General features: G+C 40.7%; 1 protein-coding gene across 2 annotated transcripts in view; it reads right to left on the reverse strand.

Annotated features, from left to right (window-relative positions):
* MICAL3 (microtubule associated monooxygenase, calponin and LIM domain containing 3) overlaps positions 1–17,670 on the reverse strand; it is a 240,384-nt gene that overhangs the window by 5,603 nt on the left and 217,111 nt on the right. For both annotated transcript variants that reach the window (XM_027857317.1, XM_027857318.1), the window contains 3 exons: positions 16,578–16,688; positions 15,156–15,249; positions 10,754–10,804 (listed from right to left, as the gene is read on the reverse strand). In XM_027857317.1, coding sequence (XP_027713118.1) covers positions 10,754–10,804; positions 15,156–15,249; positions 16,578–16,688 — 256 coding nt within the window. The remainder of the gene's footprint in view (positions 1–10,753; positions 10,805–15,155; positions 15,250–16,577; positions 16,689–17,670) is intronic.

Genomic DNA, 17,670 nt, shown 5'->3' on the forward strand with positions numbered 1-17,670 from the left:
TCTATCTATCTATCTATCTATCTATCTATCTATCTATCTATCTATCTATCTATATCCAAAAAGATCTCAGTGTAATGTGTGCCAGAGGTAAAACTAAAGAGTAGAAGAGAAGTCTAATATTATCCAGTCTGCCATGCCTACTGAAAGGAACTCAGCAGAGGCAGCACCCAAACTTTTTTTTTTTTTGCCATACAATGGGGCTAAGTGACTTGCCCAAGGTCACACAGCTAGTAAATGTCAAGTGTCTGAGGTCAGATTTGAACTCAGGTCCTCCTGACTCCAGGGCTGGTGCTCTACCTACTGCATCACCCAGCTGCCCCTCACCCAAACATTTTTGATGGCATCAAAGGGTCTGATGTTAGTACTGCTTTGAGCTGGGCCAAATAGGGAAATCTTCACTAGCAAATTGTGCTATTCTCTGAGATCAGAGGAGAATACCAGTCTCTCCTCCTCCCCTCTTGACTCTTTTAAAAGCTGCCTTCCATTGTGGTAAGGGGGCTTGATTTCCAAAGCTAGGGGAAGACTGTTAGAATCTGGACTGTAGGACTGAAACAAGGATGTAAGCTGACAGAACACAACAGAAACTAACATGCCAAGGAGAGGCACAGGGCAGTTAAGAGGGGATGGTATGGAGAGAGACAACTTTGAGGGTAGAGACCTGGATGGTTCCTGAAAAGGGAGGGGAATTAGCAAGGGACCATCACAGAACTAAAGGAGCACAGAAGGAGACAACATAGAGCTCAGGATATGATACTCCCTTCTAAGATGGTATCATGGTCTCAACAGGCAAAGAACAACACGTTTCTGAGGGAACAATCAGGGCGGAGTTCTTTTTAGTAGAAGATTCAAGAATTAATCTTATTTTAAATTAACACAAAAGAATGAACAGCCAAGCTACTGGCTGAGAAGGCCCTTAATACCAACTGCACAAATCTAAGCCTGAAAATTTAAATCTGAATGCTTCTCACTATGTTGACAGGAAAGCGTAGTGATGTTCGACACTCTGAAAGGTTTCAATAAGAAAAGGCAGGTCCAACTCATAGAGGAAAGTAATTCCAATCTTTAAGCTTGAATCTCCCTATGATGGCTGTGCTGAGTTCAGATCAGACTACAAGCCCCCTTAGAGCAGGGACAACATTCCTTTTCCTTCTGACACTCAAGAGTACTCTGATCATAGTGTGTATTCAACGATAACTTCTTTTGATTTTTTGGTTAAAATCAACATATAAAATATAAGTGATATTGAAGGTTATACTATATATATATATATATATACACATATATACACACATATATATACCAGGAATAATTAGCTATGAATGGCTCATTTCAAAAAGCTTGTCACTTGGAGGTATTCCCATAAAAAGCTACCCAGTCTCCTGGCTGAGACTGCTTTCAGCCTTGCTCTTTTAGGAATGTAACATATGTACTAATGGTTAAAAGAAAAAGGCTGCATTCCTATTGAAATGTAATTCCTATTCAAAATAGCTTACTGGGTCTTTTTAAGGCACTAAAGAAGAGGTCTTCATGAGAATCAGAATATGGTCCAAATTCATGGGGCAAGGGGCAGAGGAAATCAACACACAATCAACACACAACCATAATTAAGACACTTTCCTAACTGTACAAGTACAGGATGAATGCTGCTATTCTTAGGCACACAAAATGCGGTTTTTAGCTTTGCCCTCCCCTTTAAGCAAAATACACCCTAAAATACACTGCATTATTAACCACACATTATACGAATGTTTTTTAAATGACATAAGCATACATAGAATAAGCAGAAGGTTGAGAGATGAAATTAGGAAAACAAAAATTCAGGTAGAGAGGACAGCATTAAGTGACTATAAATGGGGGTACTACAGAGAAAACTCTTGTGTCTACAGTTGCTGTATGGTGTGAGATAATAGGAAAGACAAAAAGGGATGAACAAGGAAAGCATTTCTATAGCATTGGAGATACAAAGAAGATACAATACGATGGTGGGGAATTATCACATACAAATAACTACGATGCAGGTTGGAATATGATGAGAGTATTGGAGAGGTCAAAGGAATCAGGGCAGAGGGGATGGGGAGAGGAGGGAGAGTCAGGGACAGTTTAATGGAGGAGGTGGTACCTGTAAAGGATGAGGATTTTAAAAGGTGGAGATTCGCTAAAGGTTCTTTCTAGGTTTGGGGGATGGCATGGGCAAAGATAGGGAGGCAGGAGAGGGCAGGGAGGAGACTAAAAGTCAGTGTAGCACAATTTGGTTAGAGTGTAGTATATGAGAAAGGCAATGATGGAAAAAGGATGAAAGATGGGTTGATGCTAGATGTAAGGAGCCAAGAACTCCAGGCTAAGGATCAGAGGACCTAGATCTGGAAGGACATTCAGAAACCATCTAATCTGACCTCTTAATTTTGTAAATGAAGAATCTAGGGTATGCATTTCATTTAGGAGGCAATGAAAAAAAAACAAAACAAACAACTGGAGACTTCAGGGCAGAGGAGTGAGACTGGAGGCAGGAAGACCAATTAGGAAGCTAAAATATTAGACCAGAAGAGAGGTGAAGAAAATCGTGGGTGGGGTAATGAGAATGGAAAAGAAGGAAGCAGACGAGGGACAGTACAGGTCCTGACGTGAGATTTGATTCTGAAAAGTGAGGATGACAGAGATGGGGCGGGGGGGGGGGGGGATAGTGGTATTTTATAGTCACAAGAAAGGAAGTGGATTCATGCTAGACTGATTAGGAGTTAGGAGGGAGGCTGTCACAAGCAATCAGAAGTGGGTCAAACACTGAGACAGGAGGTGGGAGAAATGAGGTTTACAGGGCATATAGGGAAGGGAATAAGAGAACAGTGGGGTAATCGACAATACACATATACAAAGCTTGGATGGAGTAAAGACTATTTTTTGGAGAAATGAGAGATGTATGCTTCTTTTTTCATTGACTCTTGAGAGTAAGAGGCATTCACTACATGAGGGAACTGAAACTCTTTTCTTTTCTCACAGAATCAGGTTTCTGTGTCTTTTTAGTACACGCTACATCTGGACTTTTACAAGTATTATCTGTGTCATCTTCTGCATGAGGCCTTTTCTGGTCTCTCCAGATGCTGGTGCTTCACCCCTACTATAAGATGACCTTTTCTCTGTTTTGTATATACTGATATATGTGCGTGTCATCTCTTCTATTAGTAGGCACTTTAATGTTTGCTTCATTGAATGAATCTCATACCTCTGCTGAATTGTAGCTCCATGAAGCTGAGGGTCTTTTCCAAACCTTCTGTCTCTACTAGTGTCTAGCACAGTGCTCATATATAGTAAGAAATTAATAAACACTTGTTGAAGTAGCTTTTTACCCTTGTTTTGCCTCCACAATCCTTGCCACTGTTTTTCAGTTATATCAGAAGCCTAGCCTGAATCCCTGTCATATAATTGTGTGTCGGCCAACTAGACTCCTTTTCAACCTCCTTCTTCCTGGAGGTTGAGTTGAATTATTTTTGAGCCCTTCAGTATTCTTGAGGTTTGTATGGTTCTTTCTTTCCTTGGGGGAAAAAAAAAATCAAACCTCTTCTTCTTGTGCCATATTTCCTGCAATAACTTTTATCATCAAAGTTTCATTTCTCTGTCACCTCTGGAGGCTTAGGAGATAAGAGATTATGAAGTATAAATAGATATAGGTTATTGACTATCCAGTATCTTGAACCATTTTTAGTGGAATGCAGTGAATAATTTCATATCCCACCTCTTGGACCCTTCGTCATCTGCCCCAGTTTGGATCTAAAGCAGATTGTTGGAATGGCAGAAAGATAATAGTAGCAGCATGGTGAGCAAGAAAGGAAGGCGGTCTGTCCTGTTGTCTTTTTGTGTACTAGGCTGTCTGCGGCCCTTGAAAAATGTAGAGGACGTAAAACAGGCCTGCACAACATGCTGATTGCAGGCCGCTTTAGTGGGCTGCATGTTGTAGAGCCCTGCCTTATTGGGTTGGGGATGGCATGATAGGAACACTAGCTCCTTGCCATATAGGATAGGTTAATTTTTCTCTAAATGACAGGGAAGCCATCCCAGACACCTATGGTATAAAAACCAGTCACTGCCATGCATGTCATCGCAGCCTTTGATCAGTTGTGTTTCTATATAGTGATAAAGCAATCTGTCTATCTGAAGCAGAGCTACAACTTTCTTAAGGGCAAGGAGTAAATTTCTTATTGTTAAATGTTAGGTGATCTACCAGTTTCTCATTTTAGACTAATCCTAAATCCATGAAACTACTCTCTCCAAAGTGCTGATAATCTCTTAATTGTCAAATCGAATGGTCTTTTTCTCAATCCTCATCCTTTTCTTGACCTCTTCGTAGCGTTTGATACTATCATTCCTCTATTCCTTAATACTTTTTCTCTCAGGGTTTTCATGACACTGCTCTCTCCTGATTCGTGATCTATCTGACCACTCCTTAATTTCTTTTGCTGGGTCTTCAACCAAGCCATGCCTGCTAAATATGGATGTCCCACATGACTGTCCTGGGCTCTCCTCTTCTCCCTCTATATTACTTCACTTGGTGATATCATCTCCTGTGGATTTAATTATCTCTATTCCAATGATTCTCAGATTTACTTAGCCAGTTCTAATCTCTCTGTTGACCTCCAATCTTACATCTCCAACTGTCTATTAGTTATCTCTAATTGGATGTCCTGTGGACATCTTAAACTCAACATATCCAAAGTTGAACTCGTGAACTTTCCCCAAAAACCTTCCCCATCCCCTAACTTCCCTATTTCTGTTGAAGGGACTACCATCTTCCCAGTCCCTCAGGCTCACAATCTAGGTGTCATCCTTAACTCCTCACTTTCAAACCCCCCTCCCCCATGTCCAATCTTTTGCCATCCTATTGATTCTACCTTTCTAACATCTTTCAAATATGTCCTCTTCTTTCCTCTAATACTGCTGCCAATCTATCGCCTTATTCTTGGACTACTGAAATGGCCTACTGGTTGGTCTCTCTATCTCACTTCTCTCCTCATTTCAGTCCATCCTCCACTCAGTTGCCAAAATGATCTTCTTAAAGAACAGATCTTACTACTCAGCCCCTACTCAATAAATGCCAGTGCCTCCCTATCATCTCCAGGATCAAATATAAAACTGCCCCTCTCTCCTGAGTCTTCTTATACTTTACACTCTGCCACATACTCTTGTCATTCAATGACAATGGTCCCTGTGCTGCTCCTTGAGCAAGACACTCCATCTTCTAACTCTGGGCATTTTCACTGGTTTTCTCCATTCATGGCTTTCTACAGGAAGCCTTTCCCAAATTATTCTTCATTCCAGATCCCTTCCCTATATACTGTATACAGCTTGTTTATGCATTGCTGTTTACAAAGTCTCTTCTATTAGATTGTGAGCTACTTGAGGACATGGATTGTCTTTTACTTTTGTTTGTATCTCCATCATTTCACCCAAAGTAGGCACCTAATAAATGCTTATTGACCGAAATACTGGACTGAATTGAGCTAGTTGTGGCTCAGAATAAGGTGTAAATGAAAACAAAACGCTCCCTCTGCCCCCACCATATTTTTGGGTGGATGATGGTAAGGAGAAAGAAAGGAGTCCCAACCAATGAGATTAAAAAGAGGTAGAAAGATTGGCTGGGGTTCAAAAAAATAAAGACAAAGATGTGGTTCTAGACCAGGGGTTGGCAAACTACAGCCGCTCAGCTCTTTGGCTAAGAAGAGTTGGTTTTTTTTTTGTTTTTGTTTTTGTTTTTTTTACATTTTTAGGTCGAGTAAAACTTTATTTAAAAATGTAAAAATCATCATTAGCTCACTGGCCTTACAGAAACAGGAAATTTATATTCCATACTTTGCTAAGCCCTGTTCTACAAAGGAGCCTAACTCCATTTGTCGCTCAAGGAACAACTAGGGACAACTTCCGTAAACTTTTAAGAATCTCCTGAAATGGTTATTTCTTTATGCTTGTTATTTTCATCCCCTCAATTTCCCTATTGTTGCTAGTGAAAAAATTCTTTGGAGATCTCAAAAGGAAGATCATGCTTCAGGGACTGAAGAGCAGGAGAGAAGCTTTTCAGAAGAACCTGTTCTATACAATAGCCCACAGTAGGGAAATACTGGTTAGAAGTGCTGGAGCAAAAGAAAACAGTCAAGATAGTTTCTAGGGTCTAATAACTAAAACATGGAAATTGAAGAGCTGGTCCTGAAATGAAGTGTGACATTATAGAGGAAGGGAAAGTTCATACCAGCAGAAACTTTCTAACCCAACTCATAAACTTTTCCCCATCCCCAGGAATGGTCAAGGGCAATTTGTGTAAGGAAAGGGTGATGGTGGCAGGGGGACTGGCGAACAGGAAGTGGAAGAGGGTGAAAAGGAAAGGTCAGCTCTTTCCTCCCATCAGTGAAAGCCATCACAAGAGCTTGGAGGACAAGGAGACATGTTCTTCCTATCCTAAGGTGTAACCAAACACATTTCTCACAGAACCATGGTGATACATAGATAAGGTTTCACAGTACTATGAGTACTGATGCCTACGTCTGAGAAAATACAAGTTAAATAGATTTTTGTCTGGTTCAGCTGAGAACCAAATAAAACAACATATTTTTGGAAAACAAGGGTTTTTTTTTCTTTTTTAAAGTTGGGGATTGTTTATATACCTTTTCTTCTGATGGAGAGCAGTTTCTTTTATGACTACACCCTTCAAGATGCTTAGTGTGCAATCACTTCTTCCTCCGTACCTTCAGAAAGTTGCTGAGTTTAAAGGGGACATTTCTTTTGGCTTCTACCTCTCTTTACTTAGCTGATTAATTTCAAAGTACTAGCTCTATGCCCCAGAGAAGGGGCACACTTCCTTCTTCAGCTACAGTTTAAGGTTCTCCCTCATAACCAGTGCTTAATGCAGTACCCGGCCTATATTAGGCACCTTGTTGTGCTTCAAGGAAAGCCCCTACAAGGAGCCAAGCACCTAGACTACTTCTCAGACACTTGAACTGTTTTTTTTTTCTTCTGTAACATGCTATACCAATGTTGGCAGACCATAATGACAATGGCCATGTAACTGCACAAGTTCCATAACCCTTCAGTGTCCCAAGACTCATTTAGAGCAGCTAAAAACTTACACTGGGAGAAGAAGCTTCCTTGCTGGGACTTCCCTGCACCCCTGAAATTACAGGTTTTAATTAAAAAACAAAACCAAACCAAAAAACAAACCTATTATACATTTGGGGAAGGGAAGACTCAGAGAAATTTACATTGTAAGTCATTGGAAATCAGATCCTATCACAATCCACTACAAACCTGTAGACAGCATCATGAACAGGGCTGGGAAAAATCTCTGGTGGTATAATATTAAAGAATGTAGCTTCCATTTATTTTCTTTGTGCTGTGCAGGCTATATGAAATAAAAAGAGACTGAACTGACAAAAATTTTTTTTCTTTTGGTTGGGTGGGTACATTTTTAGCACTTATCCCTAAGGCTAACGTAGACCTTTCTGTTTCCCCAAACTTACGTGCCCCTAGCAGTATCTACTTTCACATGTACTTGACCATAAATTAGACTCTTTCAGGGTATGGCTGAGAAAATCATACTACCACCTAGAAGAAAGCACAGAAAAAAAACCCCAATGCTATCCTACCACAGAGTGAAAGAACCAACTTGCATGGAAAGAGGAAGTTTTTATGACGTAAGATGTGGGAGTCTAGGAGAAGGTACCTGGTGAGGCATGCTCAATCTATATGCAAATGATGGCTCAAGAGATGCCTCAGTCATGACTGCAATGCAGAATCCATCTCTAGGTTGAAACAAGAAATGGAAAGGGGGAAAAATGAGTGCAAAACTTGAGATTATATGTGTGTGTAAGCTGGGAAGTGTCTAGGATTTCTAGTTTTCTAATAAACTAGAATCGGGTTCACACTTAGAAAGCCAAAATACAATATCAAGAAGAGAAAAGCAAACAGAAGAAAGGGATGCGCACATACTCTCATTCAAAGGAGGAAGAGGAGCAGCACTCACCAAGGAATTGTGAAAGGAAATTACTTCCCAATCCTTTAAGAACATTTCTACACGGATTCTGTCTTTCCAGTTTCCTGTTAGGGTGGATCAATCAGAGAGAGCTGGGGTCTTTGAAACTGGGTCTAGGTGTGGGCTACAACCCTGAGCAGACAGATCCTTTTATCTAAAGTTCCACAGGAAGGCTTTCTTTGGGAGAGCTTGCTCATACCTCAAAGGCTACAGGAACATCACCTTGCTGTTGAATGAAAATAAGTGATGATGCTGTGGGGTAGAAGAGGAAGTGCGCTTGGCAGCTCTCGGGCCCTTCTTTCTGTCTTCAGGGTTATTGTTGGTACTCTTGGATTGTTTCCCTTTCAGCCATCACTTTCAGTTTTTCAGTAAAGGGAAGCTTGAATTCTATCTCAGTTCAAATGAGTTCTAAAAGTGCTTTCTTTTAGAACTGATTTTGATGATCAACGCTGGACTGAGGGTTAGGAATCTGATTTAGCAATTCTTTCCTAGGACACAAACTCAGCATCCCCAAACACTGACTGCTGAATGTCTCAATTTACTACCTAAAGGAAAAGGAAGACCCATATTACTGATTTCCAAATGATGCTTCGACAGCCCTGTTAGAACATAAGAATAAAGGAGGAATCAGGTGCCTTAGCACTATGGCAGATACCAACCAGGCTAGGGGCTTTTCAAATAATAGATACAGCACATTCCCAGCTTGAAATGCCTGAGAATTGCAAACTGACCTGATTCTTCTAGGTCAGTGGTATATAGACAGTCACCTTACAAGGCGTCTTAGACAGAACAGTATCTAAAGCTCATTTCTTCTGTTTTTGTATTGGTGTCACAGCATACCCTCATAGATATGGAATGGTCCAATATCCTCTACAAGGTTGACAGACACCACAAAAGGCAAGGAGAAAATCTGAATGAGATGAGGGTGGGGTCTTTTAACAAGAGAAGTGAAGGCATATAAAACATAGTGGTGATGTTATTTTATAGATGGCTGTCCAAACTGGAAGATGATGGTTTTCCAAGAAGCTTGAAATAAATCTTAAGAGTAAAGTTCTTTCCTGTTATTATTAGTTGTCTCCAGGTAATTGGGGTTAAGTGACTTGTCCAGAGTCACACAGCTAGTAAGTGTCAAGTGTTTGGTCTGAGGCCAGATTTGAACTCAGGTCCTCCTGACTTCAGGGCCAGTGCTCTACCCGCTGCGCCACCTAGCTGCCCCTCTGAAACTTTTTAGATTCCTATATGCAAAAGGCACTAGGTTAGGACCAGATTATGAAACTGGCCTATTAAGTGTGATCTCCCAAATCTAGTACTATGTAGAAGGCAAAAAGCATCATACTTTGTGTGGTAGCAGTAACACTGGCTGGGGGTTTTATTTTAAACATACAGATTTTACAGGGATTTTAAAAACACTTTAATTTCATACATCATTAGATTTGGAAAGCATTTTCTCCACCCCTCCCCCATCCCCAGGAGTGTTAGGAGGAGGAAGGACTAATGAGGATATTAGATGGGGAGTGGGATATGTTAACTGGAAGTTTAGCATCAGCCCTTTTACAGCATCTAGTAAACAGGGACACTGATGTCCTCAAATGTAGCAAAGGATCTGTAGTGCTCACAAAGGCAGCCAGGGATGACCTCATCGAATGAAATTTATTAACTGGAGGATGGACTCCCAGAGAGGCAAGGCACTATTCACAGACCAGTAACAAACAATACTAGCAAGAGAGGTGTGGGACTTTTATTTTTTCAAGGTAGATTATTTTGGACTGTTTGGGTATTCCCTAGCAGCTCATTAAAGAGCTGGGGGATCACACACTACTGTAACAGCAACCACAGAATGATGTTTTTTAAAAATGAAAAAATCAGAGGAGACTGCTTTTGGAAGAATGGAGCTCAGGTAAGAAGGGCGGAGAGTAAATTTATCATCCTCTGTCTTCTTTATCTTGTAAATTCGTCGCTGAACTTTGGGCATGAAGTCTTTAAAAAGAGGATGATAAGGACGTAACTGAAGATCGAGGAATAAAAATTCAGTCATTTGAATGTCTTGCCAGCAAGCCCTTAGTTAACCTAGAGACACAAAACTTGGGCTCAAAATTTTCTAAGTTAATGAAAATGTGGGGATTTAGAGACAGAAATGAGAAATACTTAAACACTTAAGAGACAAACACTGGAAGCATTTAGGGACAACTCTGTGACTTTGGTATTTAACAGAGCTTTCTCTCAGGCCAGTGAATATATATAGAAATCAAAGGAAGGAAATTCAACTTTGGGAACTTTGTGCTAATTTCACTTAGGAAGAGTGAGAATACTGTAACTAAAAAGGCTTGAGCCTGTTATCTCAGAAATTGGGTCAAAAAAAATTACAGTGAGCTTACCTACAGTAAGGAAGGTGAAAATCGTAGGATATGGAGGAGGTTAAAATTGAAAGGGGATCTCATTTTGCAGTAGGAAAAACAAAACAAAACAAAAAAAATTTCTTTTGATATGTGATAGAACTAGGTTAGGGGATGTGAGATTTTGGTATGAAAAACTGCACAAAATAAACCACTTCAAATTCTTTCCTAGAGTATCTTACGACCTAAGAAGTGCCTGGAGTACAGCTCATTCGAGCTGGAAAAGGGCCTGTGCATTTGCCATTTGGTTATAAGGCTTATTTCCTCTTGTTTATGAGCAAGGGATGGGGAGACAGGGTAGGGAAGGGCTGTCAGCAGGGTTAGTGCTAACAAGAAATGCTGCTATACATACCACCCAGATGCAAGTCGATGATGTCACTGTAATAAGACTCTCCCCAATAGTCTATAACAAGGAATTGGTGAAGAGAGAGTTACTGGATCAGATAACCCTCCTGACCCTCCCCCCACCAAGTTAAAGCAACATGAAGATAGAGACACACACATACATACACATAGCAGAAGAGATATAGTAATAGCAAGAAATCATGAATCTTTATATGTTTATTTACATACATTCCAAAAGCATGCATTGGAGAACTAGGGAAGGCACTGAATTGAGAGTCAAGGAGTCCTTATCATGGTGGTCCATGATCTGCTGTATATGTGATTCTGGTTTATAATACTTCATGAAGAAAATACTGTTGTGTGTTGTGTGTGTGTGTGTATGTGTGTGTTTTAAATGTTAAGGTCTGTGACAGAACAATGTGTAGCATCTCAGAATACAAGAGGGAAAATTTTGCAAATTTTGAGAGGGGAAGACAATATATGAAAGAGACAGAGGGTATATAGACACGTTGGCTGGCAAGAAACTAGAATGGACAGTTACTTGTGACAAAGTTGAAGGCGGACCTGTCAGGGAAGGATTTCTCAAAGTCCCTGCACTATGGATCTTCCATTAGGAAGACAATATTACTAGAGTTTGTTCAAGACATCATTTCTTTCAGGGCTCTGTCCTATGGAGCCTTCACAAAATGCCCAAACCAGGAGAGACTTAAGAAAGTGCAAGGACAGATCAGAAGATCAGTACCCTGCATACAGAAAGTACTCAATAATTACTTATTGAAGAAGTGAATGAATATTGAAGATTAGTTGAAGTGACATAGGAAGAGGCATTATAAAAACCTGCAAGGTCACCAATCTCTTATGTTTAATAAGAGGAAAACTGTTAATGTCAAGAATTCCCACAACGACACTCTGGTGTTCAATTCTTTGTGGAACCTATTTTTTCTAGGCACATCTGGAGCTAAGGAAACCTTGTTGTTTACCTTGAGACAAAGTCATGATTTCTGGTTTAGGAATGGGGCCATTATCTATGAAACTCCTTGCCTTCTCCTTGGATTCTTTGTTCATTCTGAAATGGAATATATGTATTCTCTATGCAACCACAGCCTCCAAATCCTGTTTGCTCTGATGCAACTGGTGTCAAGCTTCCCAAAATATCTTCTTCCATGATGCTTGGGCATTTTCATCACCACAATCTGACAACTGTTGTCCAGTCATGGATTTCAGTTTCTCATATATCCAAGAAGAAAGAATTGGATGGAGAAAGGAGTCAAAGGAAGACTCTAGAGGCTTAGCTGTTGAAGTTGTTCCTCCAGAATTAGAATGGAAGATGGTTAGACCAAAATGATGACTGTCCAACTTCAAACTTTCACCTCCGCTCCCCCCCACCCCAATCTCCTAATTTGGTTCTGCCATTTTTATTATCTCATGAGTAAGAGGTTTCCCCTTGAACACTGGGCAGAGATGAAAATAAGTATTAGAGAACAGAATGTAGGCAATTGAGTGCTGTTCAACTTGATCCACATCCAAGGTTAACTCAGAGGTTTCAGGTCTGGACAAGGAAAACTGGTACTGCAGGACCAACACCTCACTGTAACAAAAGATGACCTAAGATATCCACTGGTATGCCCGGGTCTACACTTCACTGGGATCCAGATGCAAGAGAACTTTAGACATGTAGTGAATTGCACAATCGTTTACCTTATTTATATTCTACTACTGGTTAGGTTAGTGGATTCTTACTTGGTTCTTTTCTCTGGCAGTACAAATCAGATAAAAAAAGTCTTAGTAAACAATAGTGTGGTTAGATATGACCCAATATGTTGCTATATCGACCTAGCATAATGCCTCAGGGGATGGAGATGAGGTCTTACTCTTTGATGCCCTGGATCATCATACTCAGCTGAGGGCATCTTACTGCAGGAAAGATAGAAACAAACTAGATAGAGCTCAAATGAGCAACAAGAGTGATAAAAAAGAGAATGAAGGATAGAGGAACAGGAAAGGAAGTCAACAAGCATAGTTTGGGAATTTTAACAAAAGTCCAGCCTTAGGAACGATGGGTTTAAAATAAGAAAAGAAAAAAATAAGCTGATTATTTGGAATAAGAGTAGATTTGAAAATTCACTCTTGTGGTGGTAGCTAATGGATTATGAGACATTTTTCCCAAGAGAAATATGAAAACTTAAGAGGGGCTTTAAAAAGAAAACGTATTTTTGTCTCTCTGGTGTAAATGCTGACTTTCCTGAGGTAGGGGTCCTTCCAACTACACAAGTTTATGAAAATTAAAGTGGATACATTATTAGAAAGAATAATAGAGGAAATTTTCAATTAGAATCCTCAGGGAATTTCTATTTTATTTGGTTCTTAGGTGGGCCATGAATTACATATAAAGAGACTGAAAGGCTTAATGGGTTTTTAAAGCAGAGCATTAGTCTAATTATAATGCAGAGAGCAGGTGCTTTAAAGGAAGGAAGTAACATATAAATAGCTTAACAAGAAGCCTTAGGATTTTTTGACTGAGAAGGAAAGGAATATCCCAAACTAGAAGAATATATTAACTATGAAACATAAATCCTGACTCTTAAGTTATTCATTTTGATTGTTCACTGTCAGATCCACGAAGCACTTTTCACCTTGGTAGAAGGAATCTGTAGGAAGAAGTAAGGAGGGGAAAAAAGGTACTGGGTTTCCTTTCATCATCTGTTGTGAGAGGGGAAAAATTGCAGCATCACAGAGGAAATGGCCTGCTAAGTGGCTAAGTATCAGCCGGAGGTTATTTGTGATGGGTCGGCCCCATCACCCTTGCAGAACAGAGAAGCAGGCTTTTGTCCAGGAGGCCAAGACAGGATGAATCAGTAAAGCCAAAGCAGAGGGCAATAAGTGTACCATCTTGGCTCACAGGAGGAACCCGAGTGCTTCTTATGGAAAGTCTGCATTAACAGCATCTTCATTCAACCTCCCGGTGGGGACAGTACTTGTCTAGCTGTGAGATTTTCTAAACCTTGCTATATGGCAGATTGCCCAGGGTTCAGAGGCTCTGTGCCTTAATTGGGAGCTTGAGCTGCACATGGAGTAAAGCCAACAACTCAGACTGGAAAAGACCTGGTTAGGTTCCTACGTCCTTACACCCTCAGAGAGTGAGGGGGAACCATCAGCGAATGATCAGAGTCTGGAGTATGAAGCTGCCCGTTCCTAGGCCCTTCTGCTTCCTAAAAAAGGAAGGTTTGCCACTGTGTAGGGCCACCCCGCTAAGCACAGTCACAAACAGCAACCCAGTCCCTTATCTCCGACAAATCCCAGACAGTCAGGCAGATTACTTAAAGAATATGTAAGAAGTTGCCCAGGAATAGCTTCTGATTCTCAAGCAAGATGGCGGTCCAGTGTTTCTGCTGCTTTGCCTGACTCTGGTTGGTTACTCTCCAAAGGCTCAGGCAGGTTCTAGGAACAGAACCCACCCTACTGAATATTCTTGGTTTTCAATTTGGGGCTCTCCTCTGGCCCCTCAGATATGGTTATGGTTCTGCTACCTACAAATCATACAACCACACATTCACTCCTAGGTCTCCTCTTTCTTCTCTGGGTTTATTAGAACCCTTGATATCAGACACCTGTGGTTGGTTGTTAGGTCCAGGATTTCAACCCAGCAAGACATCACTTTGCAGGCTAATTATAATGATCTGTGGAGCTGGCTAGGTAGGAAAATACAAGGCAAACGTGAGGCAACAGACTTTCTCTCTAATCAGTGTCATGGCCAAGGCTGGTAATGGGAACTAAATTTGTTCCAAGAAGGGACTCTGTACTCTAATAGCAATGGGTAGTGGGAGCTCTGGGGGCAATGTACCCAAGTTTTCTTGGCCCAGTTTGAGGGCAAGGCTACTGGGAACATGGCTGGTGAGGCGCCTGTGCAGGCCAGTTCTGTGATGGTTCCTTGTAGTAGTTTCCCTTCTCTTGTGACCCTCGGCACACTAGAGAAAACAAGTCAGCTTCGTTTTATGTTATTTCCTTTTCAAAAACATGAGACAAAGAAGGAGTAAGATATCCTGCTAAAGATCAGTGCCCACCCAGTAGGTGAAATGGGTAAGCATTCACTTCTCAGAGACTGGGAAGCTTCATACTGGGGCCAATGAATAGGTCCATACGTTGGAGCAGACCAAGAAAAGGATACTTCTCTTCCCTGAACAAACAAGAATATAGAGAAACTTGCGGATAAAGAGAACTGGTGAATTCCGTTGGGAAATAGAACTGAGTTCCAGGTAAGGGGAAGCTATCCTATCACCAGAGGAGGAGTTTTCTTCACAATGGTGCTAGGGTCCTTCGTAAAACAACACCAGAGATTTACACTGTGGGGAAAGGAGGGAGAGATGTTGTACAAACCCCCACAAAACAACCAAGCCACACTAAGAGGGTACCTGCTTCACCACGGAGAGCCTTTTCTACCGCGACTCCTCTCTCCTCTAGTTGTCTCTGCTTCTCTTCCACCTGCTCCAGCTGTCGTTGGATAATCTGCCAGAGACCAAGAAAGGATTAGTATGCACCCCTCTTTGTTTCCTATCTCCTAGCATTGAGGGAGAAAACCAAATCACAAAAATACAAAATGATGAATAACTAGCTAGGTAAATAGAAAAGAAAAGGATCTGTTGCTAACAGGGACAGTATTTCTACGTGAGTTTGCCATCACCAACGTTGTATTGCAAAAATGCCATTAACATATTTCTTCTATCCATAACATCATTATATTTATACCATTCTTTCTAGGGACTTAAATATCCCATCTTCTAATGCTTTGCAGAATTGCTACTAGAATGTGTAAACAGTAAAATAGCACAAACAAATTACTTAATTTTGTTTAGAATGGGTCACATTTGGCCCAAGCACTACAAAATAAGAACTAAAAGAAGATTCAGGAGGGAAAAAAAATTACTTGGTGTTGGAGAAAACCTAACCAAAGAGGAACAATAAAAAGAATTAGGATTATTTGGTTTGGAGGAGAGAAGACTAAGCAGTGAAAGTCTTAATCCCAAGAAGTATAAACAAAGAAAAAAATTATTACTCATATTTTACAATTTTCATACCTTTGAGATATGTAAGTTAAAAACGGAAATTAACATTTTTTGTCCAGAAAAATTGGGGAAGGAAATTTGCAAGATTGGGTTTTTATAGGTTGGACAGTAGCTAACTAATCTTTACTTACATCAAAATTCAAGGGTGTGGCAATTCTTGTGCTATAAAACTTGCTAGCTTTTTTCAACGATCCAGCCAAGCCTAGGACTTTATGAAACTTCATTCTCGGCCCTCTGTTTATTAATAGCTCTATAAAGTTGGAATGTCTGTGGCTGTACAAAGCCAAGGTTTTCTGATGAATGCAAACAGTACTGTGGGATCATCTCTCAAATTATTTTTAAAAACCCAGGAGACAAAGCTCAGAGACTGATTTAGCTATTCCTGTTTTATATACTTACTGTTTCCAGTTCAAATGTGAGTTTACTGGTGTAGGGAAGCTCTCAGAGAGGGGGTTCCCTCTATGAATAGAGATTAACAAGCATTCTGCAACTTAACGATTTTAGAGATGGAGGGATTGGGACACTTAGAGGTCAAATGACTGGGTCAGGCCACATGGCCAGCTTGTGCCAGAGGACTTGAATTCATGTACCCTTGACTTGTGGTCACCATGCCATGCTGCCCCTCTCCTGTTCCTTATTCTTGACCTTCACGGCACCCTCAAGATCTTACAGAATGAATAACGGATAAGGGAGCATGTCTGAAGATAATGATGACCACAGGCATACGTCCTTCTTGGGTCTGTCTGTTATTCTCAAGCTGAAGGATGTTACCTGGGCTCTATGTAATCGCTTGAGTTCTTCTTGCTTGGCTTGTCTCCGAGCAGCCTTCTGTACTCGCCTGGTCAGTTTGGCGTTTAGTTCCTCCTCAGTGTAGGTCCTTGGCTGGAAGGAAATGGAAGAGGTTTCTCTATCAGGTGAACGTAGGCCCGTGATAGGTAAGGCAGACAGACAGCTGAGGAGAGGAGAAGGAGACCCCATCCCTAAGGACAGAGTTTTTCCTTCTTGGAACGTTGACAGATGAACGACTGTCTTTACACAGAGGTGATCATAGTGCAGGGAGCGATGCTTTCTGGTACAGACAGAAGGCAGGTGTGGCGCAGATTCCTAAATAAAACTTTCCTCCTGTTCTAGTTGCTACACATTGCTTGAGGATTTATAGATTATATGTTTTAAGGGGGAATTGGTCACAGGTGAATTAAAGGGATATCTCTTTTCCTAAAGGAGAAATCTACTTGCATATGTCTGCACATCTTAAGGAATTCTTTAAATGTAGCCTTGCGCGCACGCGCACACACATACACACGCGTATATAGATATGTATATATAGGCATATATGTATGTGCACTCCTATATGCACACACACATATATACGTATGTATACACATGTGTATGTATATATATGTACATGTAATCTATATCTAGATACACACAAAATCTGGCATGTTTTTCTAGTACACCCTGTCTAGGAAGTACACAGAGAAAATATGAAAGAAAATCTGTATCCTTAACTTTTTTGGGGATCAGACCTAGGATTCCATTTACAAGGGGAACACCTCATAAGGAAACTCCCCCTACTAAGAGCAAACTGGCACTGCTCTGCCACTTATAGTTTTAGGGAGCTGCCTGAAGGCTGTGAGAGGTTAAGTAATTCACAATATCATGCAGCCACCATATGTCAGAAAAGGAACTTGTTCACTCAGGTCTTCGTGACTCTGACATTGGCTCTCTATCCATGCATCCTCTCATTTATAATCTTTACTATCTGGTTTCAAAACCCAATTGCATAAAATGAATAATCTTTTCAAGTTTGTTTTAGGGAGATTCATTTTTGAGGTGGGTAGTACTGGGTAGGCAGGTAGGTGAC

The sequence above is a fragment of the Vombatus ursinus genome, unplaced genomic scaffold (assembly GCF_900497805.2).
Source record: "Vombatus ursinus unplaced genomic scaffold, bare-nosed wombat genome assembly UNPS02012082.1, whole genome shotgun sequence".
In the NCBI taxonomy this organism is placed as follows: Eukaryota; Metazoa; Chordata; class Mammalia; order Diprotodontia; family Vombatidae; genus Vombatus; species Vombatus ursinus.